At 46.4% G+C, this 21,439-nt stretch overlaps 1 protein-coding gene across 8 annotated transcripts; it reads left to right on the forward strand.

The window, feature by feature from the left end:
* Nucleotides 1–1,936: 1,936 nt before the first annotated feature.
* On the forward strand, nucleotides 1,937–20,453 carry OASL (2'-5'-oligoadenylate synthetase like). Of its 8 annotated transcripts, none has more exons than XM_081538135.1 (7): nucleotides 1,937–2,312; nucleotides 8,483–8,774; nucleotides 9,623–9,792; nucleotides 12,809–13,050; nucleotides 16,463–16,610; nucleotides 17,967–17,984; nucleotides 19,488–20,453. In XM_081538135.1, exons 1-7 carry the CDS (start codon nucleotides 2,121–2,123, stop codon nucleotides 19,947–19,949), a joined length of 1,524 nt encoding a protein of 507 aa, XP_081394261.1. In that variant the 5' UTR covers nucleotides 1,937–2,120; the 3' UTR covers nucleotides 19,950–20,453. The 8 variants fall into 8 exon arrangements, 7 of the variants coding, with proteins under 7 accessions (XP_081394261.1, XP_081394264.1, XP_081394262.1 ...); XM_081538138.1 differs by lacking the exon at nucleotides 17,967–17,984 and having other exon boundaries at nucleotides 1,937–2,070; nucleotides 2,155–2,312; nucleotides 19,470–20,453; XM_081538136.1 differs by lacking the exon at nucleotides 17,967–17,984 and having other exon boundaries at nucleotides 1,937–2,066; nucleotides 2,155–2,312; nucleotides 12,809–13,104; nucleotides 19,470–20,453.
* Nucleotides 20,454–21,439: the final 986 nt, after the last annotated feature.

Below are 21,439 nucleotides of genomic sequence, written 5' to 3' on the forward strand. Positions count from 1 at the left end.
ACTCTTTGTGACCCCATGGACTGTAGCCTACCAGGCTCCTCCGTCCATGAGATTTTCCAGGCAAGAGTACTGGAGTGGGTTGCCATTTCCTTCTCCAGCAGATCTTTCTGACCCAGGGATCAAACTCGGGTCTCCTGAATTGTAGGCAGACGTTTTACCGTCTGAGCCACAAGGGAAGTCACAGCACTGAGAATAAAGTCAACATTTAATAGTAACTTTAAATGGAGTGTGTGCGTACTCAGTGACTTCAGTCATGTCTGACTCTTTGCAACACTGTGGACTATAGCCTGCCAGACTCCTCTGTCCATTGAATTCTCCAGGCAAGAATTCTGGAGTGGATTGTCAGGTCCTCCTCCAGGAGATCTTCCCAACCCAGGGATTGATTCCACATCTCCTTCATCTAAGGCATTGAAAGTGGGTTCTTTACCCACTGAGTCACCGGGGAAGCCCTTTAAATGGAGTATAATCCGTAAAACTATTCAATCACTATGTTGTATACCTAAAGCCAATACAGCATTGTAAATCAATTATATTTCAAAAAAAATGTTTTTAACCAAGATGTCAGGTCTGAATGTTCACTGCTTGAATAACTTTTCTATTTTGCCTTGAACCTCATTATCTGTCATTATAAACATTGGACAAATGTTTGGAATCTCAGTTTATTGTTGACTACCCTTTGCAAAACTGCTCTTGTCATTTAAACCATTGTAATACAGGACTATTTAAGGACCAAGCACCACCAAACCCGGGAAATCTGGAGATATTTAGAATTTATGTAATTAAAAATGTGATTCTCTTCATTTGGGGTTAGCCAGTTGGAACATTTACACTAAAATGTGTCATGATTGAGGGTTTTTGTTTTATTTGTCCACAAATGGTATTTAAGATGCTAAACAGACTACCTCACCACTTCCTCCAGTTCACACCCTGTCTTCCTCCATCCTTTCACAACAAAGTTCTTGAAAGGGTTATCTCCACTCCTGGTGTTCATGCCCCTCACCCAACCTACTACTCAACACCCCCCAACCTGGCCTCTGCTCCCAGCTCTCCCTGCACTTGAACCACCATGATCACCAGCAGCCTCTTGAGTGCATCTCACTATCCACACATGTGGAATGAAAGATGGTTTAATCGCTAAGTTGTGTCAGACTCTTGCGATCCCCATGGACTATAGCCCACCAGGCTCCTCCATCCATGGAATTTCCCAGGCATGAATACTGGAGTGGGTTGCCATTTCCTCCTCCAGGGGATCTTCCCAACTCAGAGATTGAACACATGTCTCCTGCATTTGCAGGCAGGTTCTTTACCACTGAGCCACCTGGGAAGCCTCACTAGATGTATAGTAAATGAAGAACAATACTTGCATTTATTTTTTGCTTTTGGCCACGAAGCATGTGGAATCCTAGTTGCCCAGCTAGGGAGCAAACCCATGCCCTCTGCATTGGAAGCACAGAGTCTCAACCACTGGACCGCCAGGGAAGTCCAATATGTACATTTACTTAATACTTTCTCTTCTAAATGTTCTCAGGCTTAATCCACACACCCTATGGGATAGGTATTATTCCTAAACCCATTTTAAGGATTATTTATGTGAAGGTCAGAGAGGTTACGAGTCTGACAAAAGGCAGGCTGGAATTCCAGAGTTTGTACTGGGGACCCTAGAATTCCCATGCTTCAGCTCAACCTAGAGCGAGTCCCTGCTCTTTGTCAGCCTGTTTTGGGTGACAACGTAGGGGGATGGGATTGATGGATACCATCCAACTGAGGGAGTTGCCTCTTTCAGGGCATCCTCAAGCCAATGACAGTTTGCAACTTATAAAAGGAAAACTAACAGTTGAGACACGAAACCTGCCACAGGAAGGGTGACTGAAAGCCACACCCATTAAGGTGGCACCTGACCTTCCAGTCATCACTCAGTGTCTGGGGTGCCCCAGCCACAGTACACAGCCTCAATAAAGAGGAGCCCCAGGTCAGCTGGACACCCCTGGTTTCCTCTCCACTCTGGTCCTTTATTCCACAGCGTACTGGAGAGGAGTGTCCTTAAAGAAGAGTGAGTGTGCCAGCAGGTAGGTAGGTGCATAGCTGTATACCTAGCCACCAGTGGTACTCTCAAGGCAGAGATGGCAGTATCCCTGAAGCTGTTTAACACCCCAGCTTCTAGGCTGAACTCCTTTGTGGCTCAGTGCCAGCATAACATCAAGGAGTGGAAAGAAGACATAGTGAAGGCTGTGCAGACCGTGAAGAAGTTCCTGATGGAGCAGCACTTCCAGGGGAACCATGGGCTGGACCAGAAGGTGCTGAAGGTGATCCAGGTGAGTCCGGTCCCCTCCATTTCCTGGCCAGAACTGGGCAAACCCCAACCCGTGGGTCCATGTCTTTGAGGATGCTAGGGACCTCTTGCCTCATTATCCTGAGTCTATGCTACTGACATCTCAAGACACAGCATCCCAACACACTGCTGCCTTAAGCACAGCAAGTTGAGTAGGGAAGCTAATAATAGTAGTGCACATTTTGGATGCACTTGCCTAAGCCCTTCACATGTACTGTCTCTAATTTGTACATCCTCCGAGGTAACCACTAGTCTTCCCAGTTTATAGATGAGCACAATGCAAATTCAGTGACTTAAGATCCATAATGGCTAAATGCAGCACAAGGTCTCTGGTTGAATCTTGGAGTGAATGGACCATCCATAGAATATAATTTGGGAACAATTGGGGAAATTTCAATATGGCAAGGATATTAGATTTTATATGTGTATATATATACATGTATATATATATATATATGGGAATTTTTTTTTTGAAGTGTGATTGTTTTGTGGTTGTGGGGGCAAATGTTCTCTTTGGTTGGACACAAATGCTTAAGTATTTACGGACATTGGTCCTTAGTGTCTGTAATTTATTTTATTTTATTTTTTGAAGATTTTTGGATGCGGACCATTTTTAAAGTCTTGAATTTGCTACAATATTGCTACTGTTTTATGTTTTGGTTTTTTGGTCTCGAGACTTAGTTCCTGACCAGGGATTGAACCTGCATGCCCTGTGTTGGAAGGCGATGTCTTAACCACAGGACAGTCAGGCAAGTCCCTGTAATTTACTTTAAAGTGGCTTAGTTGAAGCAAACATGGCAAGAAGTTTAGATTTGTTGCATCTGACAGGGCAGAGGCATAAGTGTTCTTTGGTGTCTCTTTCTATTTTAATGTTTACAATTTTTGATAATGGAAAGTTGTTGTTTGATTGTTTGTTTTAAATGGAAGATCAGGGAGATGAGGGGACTTACGGAAGGTCACACAGCTGGTGGTGAAGCTGAGATTTCTTACTCCATTCCAGGCTGCCCCCACTGAGTTTTTCTCTTCCAAGCCCTTTCAGCAGCTGCCTCTCATCACCTCTGGTCCTAACTAGGATAATACTCCAAGAGGGTCAAAACTAGAAAGGTGTGATGAGAAAAAACAAAAAACAATTTTCTTTTTCTGAGCTGCTGCCTAGGTGCCTTACAATATGATGATCCTGTTAACACCAAAAGTCCAGAGTCTGGACCTTTAGATAAATTTTGGGTACCCTGCAAGTTTATGCTTTGCTTCTCCTGGTGGAACCTTTTAAAATAACCAGTTTGGGGGCTTCACCGATGGTCCGGTGGTTAAGACTCCGAACTTCCACTTCAGGGAACATGGATTCGATTCCTGGTCAGAGAAATTCCACAAGCCACGCAATGCAGCCAAAATAAATAATGAAATTAAAAAAAAAAAGTTTTTAAAATATAGAGTCAAGATGGATTTTTTAATTAAAAAATAAAATAACCACTTCAAAGTTAAGCCTGCGAAAAGTTAGTAACCTCTGCCCCAATCACCTTGTAAGTACTAGGCGCTTTCTACCCTGCTCCGTCTCCTGCTGAACTGTGACCTGGGGAGAAGGCCTGCTCTTTCCCCAGTTCCCTGAGTCCCCTTGCTTCTGGGATCTGTAAGTAATAAGTCTTTTTTAAATTAATTTTTGATGAATTTTTATTGGAGTATAGTTGCTTTACAATGTTAGTTTCCGCTGTACAGCAAAGGGACTCAGTTGTACGTATACATATACCCGCTCTGTTTTGCATTTCCTCCCCATTTAGGTCACCGCAGAGCGCTGAGTAGAGTTCCCTGAGCTATAGAGTAGGTTCTCATTAGTCATCTGTTTGTGTAAGTAATAAATGTTATGACTCCACTTCCTCTGTATGGCTATGCTGAAACTGTTTCTTTCCTCCAAATGGCCCCATGAGCTTCAATACCCTACAGGGGAGCTTGCTGGGGGAGCTACGTGCCCGTATGGGCGGCTTGTGCCCCCTCATTCATCAGGTAAAAATCTACGGAGTCTTTAATTTATTTATTTATTTCAGTTTTGGCTGCACTGGGGATTTTGTTATTGCACCAGGGCTTTCTCTAGCTGTGCTGCGTGGACCTCTCAACCACAGTGGCCTGTCAGGTTGCAGAGCACAGGCTCTAGGCACGCGGGCTTCAGCAATGGTGGCACAGGGCCCCAGTTGCCCCACTGCATAGGGGATTTTCCCGAACTAGGGATCGAACCGATGTCCCCTACATTGCAAGGCAGATTCTTAAATACTGGACTACTAGGGAAACCCTACATGTTCTTAATTCAATCCACAGTTTCAGCTTCCCAATGTGAAAGGTCCTGGAGGCAGACAGTCTCACCCAATCCTTCCTGTAAACGCTAAGGAAACTGAGGCACAGAGAGGGTGAGAAACTTTCCACGTTCACACAGCAAGCTGGTGGTACAGGCAAGACTAGCACTAGGACTCCTGACTCGAAGCTCAGTGCTCTAGTCCTGCCTTTACGAGCAGTCACTTCAGGGAAGGATTTAGAAGCCGCAGGCCCATGTTACTTTTTTACTCTCACTCCCAGCTCCCGGAGCCTGAAGCCATCTGATTTAAAAGTGAGAAACTATACATTTTGACACGAGACGCAAGTTTGACTCTTGGCCTCTTCCCTCACTAGCTGGGTGACTTTAGAGTCATCATCTTGTCTCTCAAACGCTCAGTCTTCTCATGTGTAATTGGGATGACATCACCGGCATCACAGTGGGGGTGGGGGGCAGGGGTTCCGCAGTGGCTCAGTGGTAAAGAATCTGCCTGCCAATGCAGGAGACTCGGGTTCCATCTCTGGGTCAGGAAGATCCCCTGGAGGAGGAAATGGCAACCCACTCCAGTATTCTTTTTTTTATATATATAATTTTATTTATTTATTTTTGGCTGGGCTCTGGGTCTTCATTGCTGCATGGGCTTTTCTCTGGATGTGGAGATCAGGGGCTATTCTCCGTTGCAATGCACAGTTTTCTCATTGTGGTGTCATCTCTTGTTGTAGCACAGGCTCCAGGGCACACCAGCTTCAGTAGTTGTGGCACGAGGGCTCAGTAGTTGTGGCTCCTGGGCTCTAGAGCACAGGCTCAACAGTTGTGGCACATGGGGTTAGTTGCTCTGTGGCATGTGGGATCTTCCCAGGCCAGGAATTGAACTTGCGTCTCCTGCATTAGCAGATGGATGGTTTACCACTGAGCCATCAGGGAAAGCCCTCACTCCAGTGTTCTTGCCTGGAGAATCTCCATGGACAGAGGAACCTGGTCGGACACAACTGAGCGACTGAGCACGCAAACACACCATCATCATTATCTGTCCCTCGTCAACCAAATAGAGTGGTACAGGCTAAATGATTAGTCAATGTTCAAAAACAAAAGCATTGTTATCAATTTTTGCTCAAGCTTTCTTCTGGGCCCGGAGCACCAGCATGACTCATGCAGATCCTCCCAGACCAAACCCACCCCACTAACCCTGAGAATAATGCAGATGGCGTGGGGCAAGTGAGTGGGACGGAAGGATGTCTCAAACATGAGTTTTGATGGCAGGAAGTGGTATTAACCCAGCCCTCAAATCCTGCCTGCAACCTTCTCCAATCTTGAAACTAATAAATAATAGAGACACCCAAAGAGCAATGACCATTGAGAAATTAGCACTTTATTTGGGGTTTTAAACCCTCTTCCCTCCCATGAAAATCTGGTCAGCTGTGCTGGTCCATATGAGTGAATGCTTATCCTTGGGTTGGAAAAGGTTTGGACTGAAGCAAGTCATGCAGCCTGTTCTAGAATGTTCTTCCCTCTCTGCCTGTATCTTCCCACTGGGAAAGGTAGGAAGGGCACAGCCTTCAGGGGGTTGTGGCTTTCATCTTCACACATAGTGCTATCCCCAGTGCTCTCACGTGAGGCAGAAATGCTGACTCTGAATACAAGTGGAGAAAGAAAAATGGAAAAGGAAGAGGAGGACTTCCCTGGTGGTCCGGTGGTTAAGACTCCCACGCTTCCAATGCAAGGAATGTGGGTCTGATTCCTGGATTCCTGGATGGGGAACTAAAATCCTGCATGCCACATGGTGAGGCCAGAAAAAAAAGGAAGAGGAAATTAAAGATGGCAGACTTTTCTTCCACAGAAGCAGGGCCTGGCACATAGACTTGGGTCATCAGAAATAAAGAGGCAGAAGAACCACACCCTGTGTTCTGACCCTCTGTCTGACTGTGACCATGACTCCTGGCTATGAGTCCATGGCAAATCAGTTAACCCTCTACTGCTTCCCTTTTTTCATCAGTACAATGGGGATAATTATCCTAGTCCCTCCACCTCAACTGGGCGCTTCCCTGATGGCTCAGCAGGTAAAGACTCCACCTGCAGTGCAGGAGACACAGGAGACATGGGTTTGATCCCTGGGTTGGGACGATCCCCTGGGGATGGAAAATGGCAACCCACTCCAGTATACTTGTCTGAAAAGGCTCATGGACAGAGGAACCTGGCAGACAACAGTCCATGGGGTCGCAAAGACTCGGACACGACTGAGCGACTGACACACGCTGCCTCAATTAGTGAGAGTGAGGATTAAAAGACTGTGTGAATAAAAGGCTTTCAGTGGTGCCGGACACAGTGAGGGCTCAGCTGGTGGCAGCTGGGTCATAGTCAATGTTCAGTGACTCCACCCACCAGCAGAAGTAACCCACCCGAGGTCTGATACATCTGTGGCAATTCCACCTCTCGATTCTGAGTGAGAAAGAGAGAAGGCCAAAGAGTTGGGGGCCTTGTATACCAGAGGCAGCAGGACTGGAGAGCAAGTCCAGGATCTCGGAACATCAAAAAGACCCCTTTAAAATCATCCAGCTCAGTCTCCTTCAGTTCAGATGGGGAAGCTGAAGCTCAGGCGGAAGAGGTGATCTAAGTCAACTCAAGAAAGAGAAGGAAGAGACCTATATGGCCAACTTCCTGTGTAATCGGCGCCACGGCAAGCCCTTGACATACATAGTCTTACCGAATCCTCCCAATAACCCAGTGACTCATGTGCTATCGTTACTCTGAGATGACTGATGAGGGACAGGGTTCAGAAGATCGCACCTCTGAGGAACAGGGGTGAGAGGGGAGGTCAAGATCAGGCTGCCCCATTCCCCAGCCCATGGCTCTTATCCGCCAAGAAGTCCTGTGCCCCCTTTGTATTCAAAAAAATGTTTTTTGCTGAGGTGTAGTTGCTGTTACAATGTTATGTTAGTTTCTGCTGTACAACAAAGTGAGTCAGCCATATATACACATATATCCCCTCCATCCTGAACCTCCCTCCCATTGCTTTCATCCCACCCAGCTAGATCACCAAGGGCATGCGTGCGCGCTAAGTCATTTCTGTCATGTCTGAGTCTTTGCGACACTATGGACCGTAGCCTGCCAGACTCCTCTGTCTATGGGATTCTCCAGGCAAGAATACAGGAGTGGGGTGCCACGCCCTTCTCCAGGGAATCTTCCCGACTCAGGGGTGGAACCCATGTCTCCTGCATTGGTGGGCAGATTCTTTACTACTAGCGCCAACTGGGAAGCACCTAGGTCTCCACACCCTTTTTTTAATGACATAAAATTATGCCAGTGCAGGAGATGGTAAGAGACACAGGTTCGATCCCTGGATCGGGAAGATCCCCTGGAGGAGGGCATAGCAACCCACTCCAGTATTCTTGCCTGGAGAATCCCATGGACAGAGAAGCCAGGTGGGTTATACAGTCCACAGGGTCGCAAAGAGTCAGACACGACTGAAATGACTTTGCACACACACACAGAGCACAAAATTATTCAGATCCGCCCCTCCCACCCCCCAGAATCCTCCAACTGCCACCCTGTAGAGGATGATGGTTTCCTTAGAGTGGGGATCACTCTGCAGATAAGGCTGAGTCTCGGAAGCAAGGCAGTGGAGTAAATAAGAAACGTGGGTCCGGCTGCCTGAGTTTGACACATCCCCTGTGTGACCCTGGACGAGCGGCTTGCCGTCTTGACCTCTCCACTTTCCTCCCCTGTAAAGAGGTGATGGGGGCACTCCCCACCCATCCGTGAGGTGGGTAGTGATGAATGGATCCTCCGTGGAAGAGCCCTAGGGATTCCCTGGTCCTGGCAGTGGCCTCGGGGTGATGGGACTCTGTGTTCCACAGGTGGGCTCCTTCGGGAATGGCACGGTGCTCAGGAACCACGCGGAGGTGGAGCTGGTGATGTTCCTGAGCGGTTTTAGCAGCTTCCAGGAGGAAGCCAGCAACCACAAACACCACGAGCATGTTCTGAGCATTCTCTGTAAAAAGCTCATGGATTGCCAAGATCTGCTAAGCTTCCAGGCCCAGAACCCGAGGCTGGTCCACGGAGTCACCTCTGCTGTTGCCTTCACCATTCAGACCTGGGAGATGGAAGAGCAAGTCACTGTCACCATCGTGCCAGCCTACAGGGTCCTGGGTAAGGGAAAGCCCACCTGCCTCACACGCCTGCCCTCCCCAGGGGGAGGACCCATAGCTCCCTCCCCTCTCCTTTGTGGCCACGTGCAGACACCTGCATGCACCCATTCAACCCATATCCCGTGCTGGGTGCTGGGCGACTGAAATGCCTGGGACTGACTCAGCTCTGGCTATCCTTGTGGTTCAATGGGGCAAACAGATTTATCAAAGAATCACACAGATAAATATATGATTGGAGAGGAAGGGAGAGTCAAGGAAGGGAAAGCATTAGAGTGACCCCCGGGATGACTCTGGAACACTTACCCTGGGGGTGGTTGTTTCCCCATGCTATATATAATAGTTTGCATCGGCTAAACCCAAATTTCCAATCTATCCCTACCCCACCCGTCCTTCTCCCACTTTGGCAACCACAGGTCTGTTCTCTATATCTGTGAGTCTATTTCTGCAAAACTCACTTTTCATTCTCCAGAAGGACAGTCAAGAAGGCAAACCTTTAGTCTCTCAAGCTGTGTGGTTCCAGGCTTCCCTGGAGAGATAGATACTCAAATGAATTTAGCAGTCTCTCCCCTGAGAGCTTCGCCACTGGCTCAGCGGGTAAAGAGTCTGCCTGCCAATAGAGGAGATACGAATTCAACCCCTGGGTCAGGAAGATCCCCTGGAGGAGGAAATGGCAATCCACTTCAGTATTCTTGCCTGAGAAACTCCACGGACAGAGGAGACTGGCAGACTACAGTCCATGGCGTCACAAGGAGTTGGACATGACTTAACCACTAAACAACAAAAACCCTTGAGGACTTGTTAGCAACCAGGTCTTTCTAAACCCTCACAGTCTTCCCTTTGCCTCCTCAGGGCCTTCTGTTCCCAACTTTCAGCCCTTAGTCTATGTGAGACTGATTAAGGCCTGTCGTACTCTTGGACATTTCTCCCCATCCTTCAGCGAGCTGCAAAGAAACTTCGTGAAATACAAGGCAACCAAGGTGAAGAGCCTTCTGCGGCTGGTAAAACACTGGTACCTAGAGGTGAGGAGGCTGCCTGATGGGGGCAGGAGCAGAAGATGGGGATGGAGGAGAGGAAAAGGCAGGAACCAGACTTGTCATCAAGGGGAAACCACGAGGAGGGGCAAGGGCCATGGGGAGAGAGAGAATTTAGTTAGTTACCTATTTTATGACAAGCTCCTTTTTAGATTTCACATAGGATGTCTGCACGGTACCAAGCGTGTTTCCAAATACCCAGATGAGCAGAGTCATCTCAGCTTATGAAAGGAAGACTCAGAAACAAACAAAAAATGAGAAAGAAAAAAAATGATTTCTTATTCAAAAAAAATTGGTAAGAGTCAGAGTTTAGAATGACCAGTTTAACCAAAAAAGAAAAAAAATAGTATTTAAAGATAAAAATTAAGGTACTATGAAAGTTTGTTTATAGTTAGTATGTTTATGGTGGAAAAATAGCGTTTTCTTACATAATTATCACCTCAACAAAAGTTGTGATGTATCTTCAGATATTAGCAACACCAAAGTCAAGAATGAAATCGGGTTTTTTGGACAGTCAGTCACTTAAACAGGAAATGATCCAAAGTTTTCTGGATTTGAAGAGCTAGAACTCAAAAGAATGATCTGTTTTGTTTGTTTGACTAAGTGTACAAAGTGTTTTCTTCCTGAATATGACATGCACATTTATTGGCAATGTCCACAGAAAAACATACCAGCTTTACTTCTATAGCCCTTTCTTTGTACAAGTCTCTGCCTCTAAGGGACTTCTCCAGCGGTCCAGTGGTTAAGAGTCTACATTTCCACTGCAGGGTTATTGGGTTCCATCCCTGGTCAGGGAACCTCAGTCCCCACACAGCCTAAAAACAAACAACCTAGAAGACTCTGCCTCTAAGACAAGAAATTGGCTGCATATGGCTTTTTGAAAGCTTCTTGGCTCAGTATTATTCATTTGATGTTTTCTTTTATTTGAGAATTTTTATTTAGCCAAGTGTTACAAGACATGTTGATCAATACTCAAGGACACAAAGAGTTCGTATTATACGTTAAACAGAACTAGAGTCCTGTGATGCTAAAAAGGTTGTTAGTTCATTTTTATCTGGAGACTTTGTAACATCCCAGGGGTTTTCATTTACTATCATGATTCAAAAATAATTTTTGATTCTTACCAATTCATCCACTGGGGCCAAGGAATGTGTAAGTTAGATTCTCTGGGTTTTATTTGATTTCACCAAATCTTAACTGTAAGAATATCACTGATCTCAAAGATGTCCAAGTTTGTGCATGCTCACGCACAAAGTCATTTTTTAAAAAATTTTTTGAGATGTCAGTTGGAATAATATATCATTTAAAGAGCATATCTTAGTTTGCACTATGTATAGCCATATACTGAGGGTGAGTGAGTGAGTGAGTGAAGTCGCTAAGTCATGTCTGACTCTGCAACTCCATGGGCTGTTGCCTACCAGGCTCCTCCATCCATGGGATTTTCCAGGCAAGAATCCTGGAGTGAGTTGCCATTTCCTTCTCCAATACTGAGGGTAGGAGATAAAGAAAGAAAGCTTTTTTTCCCCCCTCATATAGCCATCAAAAATGGAACATTAACCTGGGTAATTGATTCTAATTTTTTTCTTTTTGTTTTTTAATTGAGAGTAACAGAAAAGCCAACTCTAACTGGCTTAACCAATAGAGAATTATCAGCTCATGTGTGAAAACCTACAACAGTGGAGAGAGCTTCAGGCACTGTTTGGTGAAGGCTCCAGCTGTTTCTCTGTAATTCTCTTGTGCGTGCGTGTGTGCTAAGTTGCTCCAGTCATATCTGACTCTTTGCGACCCCATGGACTGTAGCCTGCCAGGCTCCTCTGTCCATGGGATTCTCCAAGCAAGAATATTGGAGTGGGCTGCCATTTCCTCCTCCAGGGGATCTTCCCGACCGAGGGATGGAACCTGCATCTCTTACGTCTCCTGCATTGGCAGGCGGGTTCTTTACCACTAGCACCACCTGGAACAGCTTCTCTGAATCTTATATGTCAACTTGGTCCCCAAGATGGTTTCCCTCGTGGTGGCAAAATGGCCACATCTGTTCCTGCCCTCACACTCACTTAGACTTCTCTTCTCTCAACCACAGAACAGAAGAACTAGATTTGACTCAAATTGAGCCAGCTTAGATCACAAGGCATCTCTTGAACCAACCACTTGGCAAAAAGGAATAGGTTTATCCTAGTGATCCTGCTCAGTCAGGGCCAACCCTGGAGATGAGGATTGGGCCAATCGCATCCAAACAGCATGGCCACTATACAATGGGGAAGAAAGACACGCCTGTTAGAGAAGCAACCCCAACGTTCACTACAGATTCTCAGCTATTACCTAGTCCTAGAGGAGCCTGGCAGGCTACAGTCCATGAGGTCGCAAAGAGTCAGATGCGACTTAGCAACTAAACAGCAACAATAACATAGTTCTCCAACACACACACAAACATATTTTTTTCTCTTTAGCTAAGAAGATTTTTTTTTTTTTTTAAAGAAATCTTCCGGAAGCCCAAATAGATTAAAATAGAGTTATTTCGGTTGGGGTGCTGGTGACAGAGCCCAATCTGCTGACTCCCTTTTTTCTCTTTTAAGTATTTATTTGTTTGGCTGCGCCAGGTCTTAGTTGCAGCATGTGGGATCTTCTGCCTTCACTGTGGCATGATCTCTAGTTGTGGCATGTGGGATCTAGGTTCCCTGACCAGGGATGGAACCCGGGAGCATGGCATCTTAGCCACTGGACCACCAGGAAAGTCCCTGCTCACTCCTTGGGATACTTCTTCATCACTCCATTCCAGAAGTTGTGTCAAGTACAGTTTGAAACCCACTAGACTCCCCCAGTTGCTTAATTTTAAGATGGGGAAACCCAGTTAAGGCCAGAGAGGAAAAATGACTTGGCCAAGAATAGGCAGCCGGTAGGTAGCAAAGCTGGGACAAGAACTTGGATTTTTCCAGTTTTGAGTCCAATGTCATCCTTCTAAGGAATCTTGGGGTCCCCCTCTCTCTCTTTCCATGTCTTTCAACAGTATGTGAAAGCCAAGTGCCCTAGGGCGGAGCTGCCCCCAATGTATGCCCTTGAGCTACTGACCATCTATGCCTGGGAAACGGGTACTCAGGAGAGCAAGTGTTTCAGGTTGGACAGAGGCCTGGTCACTGTGCTGCGGCTGCTCACAGAGTATCAGCGCCTCTGCATCTACTGGACTGAGTACTACACGTTGCAGAACCCGATCATTGAGGACTTTGTCAGAAACCAGCTCAAAGAAGAGAGGTACTGGATTGCCGGGTGCCAACCACATCTCAGAGAAAGAGAATTAAGGGAAAGGTGGTATCGAGTTTCCTGGGTGGGTTTTATTTTATATATAAAATCATTATATATAATATATATATTTAAAGATTTATTTATTTTATTGTTTGGCTGTGGCGAGTTTTGTTGCTGCACATGGGCTTTTCCTACTTGCGGTGAGTGGGGGCTACCCTCTAGTTGTGGTTTGAAGGCTTCTCTTAGTTGTGGAGTACTGGCTCTAGGGTGCATGGGCTTCAGTAGTTGTGGCTACTATGGGTTTCATTGCCTGTAGAATTTTCCTGAACCAGGGATCGACCCTGTGTCCCCTGCATTGCAAGGTGGATTCTTAACCACTGGACCACCAGGGAAGCCTGGGTGGACTTTATTAAGTAGAAAAGCAGATATCTCACCCTGACACAGTTGACATCTCAAGCTGATTGCCTTTCAAATCACCAGGGCCTTAGGGGCTATAAGCCTTTTCCTTATTCCTCGAGCTATCACTCTACTCTTTGTTCATCCTCTTGCCCTCAGAAGACCATTTCAGTGCTTTTTCTCAGCATGAGAAACTAAAAAGAACCACAGAGACCCAAGTTAAATCCCAGCTCGGCAATTTTCTCATCTCTGTGAGCTTTCATTCCTCATCTGTAAAACAGGAGTTGTTGTTGTCCAACTCTTTCGTGACCCCATGGACTATAGCTCTCCAGGCTCCTCTGTCCATTGGATTTCCACGGCAAGAATACTGGAGTGTTTTGTCATTTCCTTCCCAGCGGATCTTCCCAACCCAGGGATCGAACCCATCTCCTCCACTGGCAGGCAGATTCTTTACTGATGAGCCACCAGGGAAGCCCAAAACAGGAGTAATTGGCACCAGCCACGCAGGGCTCTTAGGATAGTCAGAGAAAATATACGTAAAGGGCCACTGTATCGAGCCTATGATAGATGCCAGCTAAACGTTCAGTATTGTAACACATGCTGCTTGTACCCTTTTGTATCCCCTGGGCCTTTACCATTTCAGGGAAGGTTGGTTCAACCTCCAACTGTCAGCACCTGTGTCCCTTTGCCTGTGGGTTTTCAGCTTCCCGTAGTGACTGGTAGAGGTTGGTGTGTAAATACCTAAGCTCCCTCCCATCTCAGATGGAGGGAGTCTTCCTGGGTCATGTGTTCTACACTAGTCCTCAGAGTCCAACCCCCGGCTGCTCACAGGGATAATCACCTTGATACATATCCTTTATTGGCATCCTTCCCGTCCCTGTCTCAGTTTCCCACTTGCTCTTTAGTGCTTCCTGGCACCTCCTTCCAAATAAATGACTCGCACTCAAATCCTCATCTTAGGTTTTGCTTCTGGGAGAACCCAGCCTGAGACAACTCTTTATATTAGAAGCTTTAGGTCACTGTAAGCAATATCATAAGAATATTTATTGTCCCCTTATGTGAGTGTCGGGTCTTTTTTTTTTAACAAGAAAGAGTAACCAGGTCTCCTTATGAAAAGACAATTTATTGTATGGATGCCCAGAATATTGACCTGGGAAAACCATCGAGACCTGAGGCAAACTTGTATAGACTCCCCTTCTCTGTCATTCCCTCTCACGGCCCGTGTGCTCCCTCCCCTCTCACTGCTTCTGTTTCTCTCTCCATACCTGCCCTGTTCCCCTCTTACTCAAAGGTGATGAGGAACATCCATCATCTCCAGTCCAAACTCCAGAGGGAACTAATTTGATTACTAGGCAGAGGCTCTATATGCCAGCTCACCTGGTGGGTCACTTGAATCAGGTGAGTCAAATCCACAGGACAGAGTGGCACTGCTCCCTGACTCCGTCAGGCAGGACCATTTCAGGGAGCCAAGGATGCTGGGGGTTGAAAGCATGGAGCCTAAAGTGTCCAGTTCATGTCACTAGCCTGCTAACACATTCTGTCACTTAGATAAAGTCTCAGCTCCTGCCTAAGTCAAAAGCTCCTGGAGTACAAGGGCCAGGTCTTGGGACTTCCCTGGTGGTCCAGTAGTTAATGCTCCATGCTCCCAATGCAGGGAGCCCAGTTTGATCCCTGGTCAGGGAACTAGATCCCACAAGTCACAACTAAAAAGATCCCTTGTACTGCAGCCAAGATCCTACGTGCCACAGTGAAAACCTGGCACACCACAACTAAGACCCAGTTCAGCCAAATAAAACAAAAACAGAAAACCACACAAGGGCCGGGTCTTCATCCTGGGCTTGACATCCAAGACCTATGGTCACCCTCATGCAACCTCAGTAGGCTATTAGACCCCTTCAAGCCAATATTCTTTAAAATATTTATTCAACAGTTACCTAGAGGATAGACGCTTGGAGGAAGCTCAACCTCCCCTCTGTTGAGGCAGAGGAGATGGATCAGAATCCCATCTTCAGGTTGGAGAACCTAGGGAGGTCTATGCCTCAGTTTTATCATCTGTAACGTGGGGAGAAATTATCATCATCATCACCACCACCGTCATCATCATACCTTAGAGAATTGTTGCAGGGATTAAAATAGGTTACTTAGAGACTGACCCTGTGCCTCAGGAAACATCAGTAAATGGTACCAACGGTATTGTTATCGTCCAAAGCAATTCAGAAGCTCTAGGTTTGAACTCATTTATGTAGCCTGTTCAGCAAAGTGAAAGCTCTGAACTTAAGAGGCCCACACGCTGGTGTGGTCTGCCTGAGGGACCGCTATTCTTGTTCCATCATGGCTTTGGGGGTCTTGACCTCTGTACACCTCAAAGATTCTTTACCAACACCTAAAATACTCTCCCCAAGAGAAATTTACTTTAAGTATTTATTTATTTATTTTGACTGCAGTGGGACTTAGTTGTGGCATTCAGTCAGGATCTTCAATCGTAGTTGCTACCTGTGGGATCTTTACCTGCAGCATGCAAGATCTAGTTCCCTGACTGGGGATCAAACCCAGGACCCCTGCACTGAGAGCGCAGTCTTAGCCACTGGACCACCAGGGAAGTCCTGAGGAATTCTTGGAAACACAATCCTCTTCATTCTGTTGCCGCTGATGCTCAGTCGCTCAGGCGAGTCTGACTCTTTGTGACCCCACAAACTGTAGCCCGCTAGGCTCCTCTATCCAGGGGATTTCCCAAGTAAGAATATTGGAGTGGTTGCCATTTCCTCCTCCTGGGGATCTTCCTGACCCAGAGATCGAATCCAGGTCTCTTGAATCTCCTGCATTGGCAGGCAGATTCCTTATCACTGAGCCACCTGGGAAGCCCTCGTCATTCTGTTACTCTCTGGCAATATTTGTGGACCCTCTTGGACTAACAGCCCTGGGCTCTGAACATAGCAGATGCTCAGATGATTGCCAAGAAGGTTTCTTTCTGGCTTTCAGGCTTCCAAACAAGAAAGAACCCGGGCTCCCTCTCTCTGTGTTGCAGGCCCATCATCTTGGATCCAGCTGACCCCACCTACAATGTGGCAACAGGCTACAGATGGGATATAGTGGCTGAGAGGGCCCGCTGTTGCCTGAAACAGAACTGTTGCCATGACAACAATGGGATATGCATCCCCAGCTGGAAACTGAAGGTAATGTCTCCTCTCTGGCTGCCAGAGGCTAGAAGTTCAGAATGAAATACTGGTGGCTCAGTGGAAAAGAATCCACCTGCCAGTGCAGGAGACACGGGTTCGATCCCTGGGTCCACAAGATCCCCTGGAGAAGGAAATGGCAATCCACTCCAGTATTTTTGCCTGGTAAATCCCATGGACAGAGAAGTCTGGCGGGTTACAGTCCATGGGGTTGCAAAAGAGTCGGACAGGACTTGGAGACTAAACAACAACAATTCACTTATTTACTTCTGTGTTAAGGGAGCCAATATGGCTTTAGCGTCACTTTGGGGCCTGGCTGCACCACCTACCAGCTCTGTGAATTTGGGGAAATTATTCAGCTTTCTGAGCTTCAGATTCCTTACCTTCAAATTCTTGTTTTCCTGTTTTTTCCTCTTCCCATAATTCACCAAAGAGTCATTGGGATTCTTTGGGCTCAATCATTCTTTGCATAAGCTGAGTCCAGGCAAGTCAATTTAACCAGCTGATTGGTTTCTTTTATATATATAATTTATTTATTTTTATTTTTTTGGTTGCTCTAGGTCTTCGTTGATGTAGTTGTGGCGTGGGGGTGCTATTCTTTGTTGCAGTGCACAGGCTTCTCATTGCAATGGTTTCCCTTGCTGCAGAGCACGGGCTCTATGGTGCACGGGTTTCAGTAGTTGAGGCGCATGAGCTTTAGTTGTTCTGAGGCACACAGAATCCTCCAGGACCAGGGATCAAAACTGTGTCCCCTTCACTGACAAGCAGATCCCCACCCAGTGTATCACCAGGGAAGTCCCTAATCAGCTGTTTTGTGCCAGTACCAGGCTTGGGGCTGATAGGGGATGACCAGAGGGGCAACACTAGTACAGAAATAAGACACAGCCCCTACCCTTAAGAAATTTTGCTAGAAAGCAAGTCCATGAGACAAACTTGCACAAAACTGAGAAATGGAATTACCAGAGAAACTACTCAGAAAACAAAAAATGCCAAACCCACGGTGCAGGTAAAGAGCAAAGGAATCTATTTTATTGGCATTGTGCTTTACAACTGGCAAAGCACTTGTTCAGGGACAAGTCTGTAACATAGAAAAGTCAAGTATTGTTATTATCGTTAGCATTATTACCCCCATTTTACAGATGAGAAAACTGAGGCTTAGAGAGGTGATGTTAATTAACCAAAGCCACACTGCTAAGAAGCAGCAGAGTCAGAATTCATACCCAGATCTTTTGGGGGCCATGGAATCAGAAAATAAATGTCACTCAAGTCACCAAGGAAGGTTTCTTGAAGAAGTTAGGGCTTGAGGTGGGCCCTAAAAGCCAGGGAAGGATGTAGGCATTCAGAAAAAAAAGGTAGAGGGTACCCTCCGTCCAGGTAGAGGGTCAGGGTAGGGGGTGAGGGGCAAATGACTAAAGTTGTATGCAAAAGACTGAGGTACTTATAGCAGAAGGCAGAAGCAGAATCAAGTCTCCCTAATAAGGAGCAGAGATTACAAACTGGGGGCTCACCAGCCATAAAAGTGCCACCAATGGGCTGAAAAGTATGTGCCTTTGGATTCTTCCTGATTATAAAAACTATCATGAGGTTTCCCTGGTTGTCCAATGGTTAAGAATTCACCTTGCAATGCAAAGAATATTGGTTCAATCCCTGGTCCCGGAAGATCCCACATGCCATGGAGCAACTAAGAACCAGCACTCTAGAGCCTGTAAGCTGCAAATATTGAGCCCCAGTGCTGCAACTACTGAAGCCTGTGCCTAGAGCCTGTGCTCCACAACAAGAGAAGCCACCAGAATGAGAAGTCTGCATACGGCAGAGTAGTATGCAGAGTAGTCCCTGCTCACTGCAACTAGAGAAAGTCCGCAAGCAGCATTAAAGACCCACCACAGCCAAATATAAAATAATCTTTAAAAATAAAAAATGATTTTTTTAAATCATGCGAAGATTTTTATCTTGAAAAACCAGAAGACTTGGCATTGCTGAACCTATATCCCTTCTTGAAAGGATCAGCGGGAGGTATACACAGCATTCCCCTCTCCCAGCACCTTGCAGATGTTGCTCTGCAACCATCAGGGGTTCCCGGGCCCTTGAGTGGTGAAAAACAGACCTGGGAGTCTGACTGACCTCAGTTCAAATAACTGCTCTGCTCTTCACTACTTTTGTGATGGTTGATAAATGACATCATCCTGCTCAACCACGATGTCCTCATCTGTAAAATGGGCTAATCACAGAACCAAACTCATAGGGCTGCTGTGAGAATAGAATGCATTAAGAAAAGTATGAATGGCACCCAGCCCAGGCCCTGGAAGGGAAGTACCCCCTCCATGGGCTTCTCTGGTGGCTCAGCGGTAAAGAATTCACCTGCCAATGAAGGAGACTTGGGTTCAATCCCTGGGTCTGGAAGATCCCCTGGAGAAAGAAATGGCAACCCACTCCAGTATTCTTGACTGGGAAATCCCATGGACAGAGGGGCCTGGTGGGCTACAATCCATGGGGTTGCAAAGAGTCAAATATGACTTAACAACCAAACAAAATGTTTGCAGCTGCTGCTGTTGTAAAGACAAGGACAAGTGAAAGGCACTTTTTTTTAATGTCCATCTACACAATAGAATTTTTTTAAGTGTGGACTACTTTTTTAGTCTTTATTGAATTTGTTAAAACTGTTGTTTCTGTTTTATGTTTTCAGTTTTTCTATCACGAGGCATGTGGGATCTTAGTTCCCCAGCCAGGGATTGAACCCACACTCCCTGAACCGGAAGGTGAAATCTTAACCACTGGACCACCAGGGAAATCCCTGAAGGGCACGTTTGTCCTCACACAGCGGAAGGTGAATTTAACCCCTCTCTGTCCTCTCCCTTCCAGTTTGCACGAGACATCAAGGTGACAGTGGAGCAGTGGGGTCGTGTGGATTTCATCATCCAGGTGAACCCTTATGAGTCCATACAGAAGCTTAAAGAGAAGATCCAGTATAAGCTGGAGTCCTCGGCCCCGCAGCGTCTGTCCTTCCAGGAGCCTGGTGGGGAGCGACAGGTCCTCATGAACGTCTTCTCCTTGGCAGATTACAGTATCTTCTCTGACACTCGTGTCTCTCTGCTGCAGACCATCTCTCCTGAGATGCAGGTCTTCGTGAAGAACCCCAGCGGTGGGAGCCACGCCTATGCCATTTACTCCAGCAGCTTGGTCCTTGACCTGAAGTGTCAGATTGAAGTGAGGGAGGGGATACTCATAAAGAAGCAACAGCTAGAGTTCCAAGGCCAAGTCCTGCAGGATGAGTGGAGTTTGAGTTGCTATGCTGTCCGAGACAGCACCACCCTCATCCTCTCCAAGAAGACAGCTCAATAGGTTCCATTTCCACCCAGTTAGTTTCCTCTGAAACATCTCCCTGTGCGTTTTTGCCGTTTAATCTAGGTCCCATCTATTTCACCTAACCTTGCCAGTAGACGATGACAAGCGATATGAGACTAGATATGCAAACCAACAATGGTCAGAGCATATTCGGCAATAGAATTCTGACCCACAAGCTCTGCAGCCGCCAGCCTGGAAGCCAAACCATTGTATCAATTAACTGGAAACCATCAGGATTTGGTCAACAACTAGTAGCTTCCCTATTCCCTCCCTTCCAATTTAGGACTGATGAAAGAAAGCCAGACAAGCTCGCTGACCAATCATATAGGATGCTCTGCTTCTAATTAGCCTACCTCCAGCTTCCCATGCAAACAACCTCAATCGGGGTATACCTGAAGCCTCCTCTTTATGCTACTATAAAGGTGTCTCACCGCCGGCAAGGGATGGTGGCTAACTCCCTGGCTATAGTGAGTTGGGAATAAATAATCTTCGTTTGCTCTCTTTCGGGTGGTCTTCATTTATTTCCACAGGTGCTAAGGCTGTCCTGGGAGTTATAGCCTAAGCATATGAGCCTCTCAACTCTGGAAAGTAAGGACTGTGCAGAAAGTGAGATAGAGATAAGGGAAGTCTGGGAGATGGAGGATGATGCAGTTTTAAAAATCCCCTCAACTTATTTACAAAACAGAAATAGAGTCATGGATGTAGAAACAAACTTATGGTTACCAGGGGTGAAGGGGGAAAGGGAGGGGATAAATTGGGAGACTGAGACTGACATATACACACTACATATAAAACAGATAACTAATAAGAACCTGCTGTATAGCACTGGGAACTCAACTCAATACTCTGTAATAGCCTATTGTTGTTGCTGTTGTTGTTGAGTCGCTAAGTCAAGTACAAATATTTGCAACCCTATGGACTGTAGCCCACCAGGCTTCTCTGTCCATGGGATTTCCCAGGCAAGAATATTGGAATGGGTTCCCATTTCCTTCTCCTGGGGATCTTCCTGACCCAGGGATCAAACCCGTGTCTCCTGCATTGGCAGGCAGGTTCTTTACTGCTGAGCCACCAGGGAAGTCCGCATCAGCTGGAGATCCTGTTTAAATGCAGGTTCTGATTCAGGTCTAGGTTGAAACCAAGACTATGAATTTCTAACAGGCTCTGGAGTTTGCTGATGCTGCTTGTTCATGGATTATACTGAGAGTAGTAGCAAAGCCCTAGGATACTGAAGGGAATACGGACTCCTGAGTCCCACCTCTCAGAGACTCTGATTTGCCTAATTTTCAGTGAGACTCAACAATCTGCATTTTAAAAAGTCCCCTACACAGCAGTGTGAGGCGTACTGTTAAATATCGTTAAAATAGTATGTTTTATATTATGTGGGCTTCCCTGGTGTCTCAGCAGTAAAGAATCATCCTGCAACGCAGGAGGTGGCCTTGAGTTGGAGAGATCCCCTGGAGAAGGAAATGGCAACTCACTCCAGTATT

The sequence above is a fragment of the Giraffa tippelskirchi genome, chromosome 11 (assembly GCF_054371585.1).
Source record: "Giraffa tippelskirchi isolate mGirTip1 chromosome 11, T2T-mGirTip1v1.2.pri, whole genome shotgun sequence".
In the NCBI taxonomy this organism is placed as follows: Eukaryota; Metazoa; Chordata; class Mammalia; order Artiodactyla; family Giraffidae; genus Giraffa; species Giraffa tippelskirchi.

What these genes read in the sequence shown, in the direction of transcription:
- OASL (XM_081538133.1), top strand. Translation starts at nt 2,121, where the DNA reads ATGGCAGTATCCCTGAAGCTGTTTAACACCCCAGCTTCTAGGCTGAAC. An exon ending in GCCAGCCTACAGGGTCCTGG is followed by an intron (nt 8,775 to 9,622) that starts GTAAGGGAAAGC and finishes TTGCCTCCTCAG; the next exon opens with GGCCTTCTGTTCCCAACTTT. An exon ending in GAAAGAGAATTAAGGGAAAG is followed by an intron (nt 13,105 to 16,462) that starts GTGGTATCGAGT and finishes TCTGTGTTGCAG; the next exon opens with GCCCATCATCTTGGATCCAG.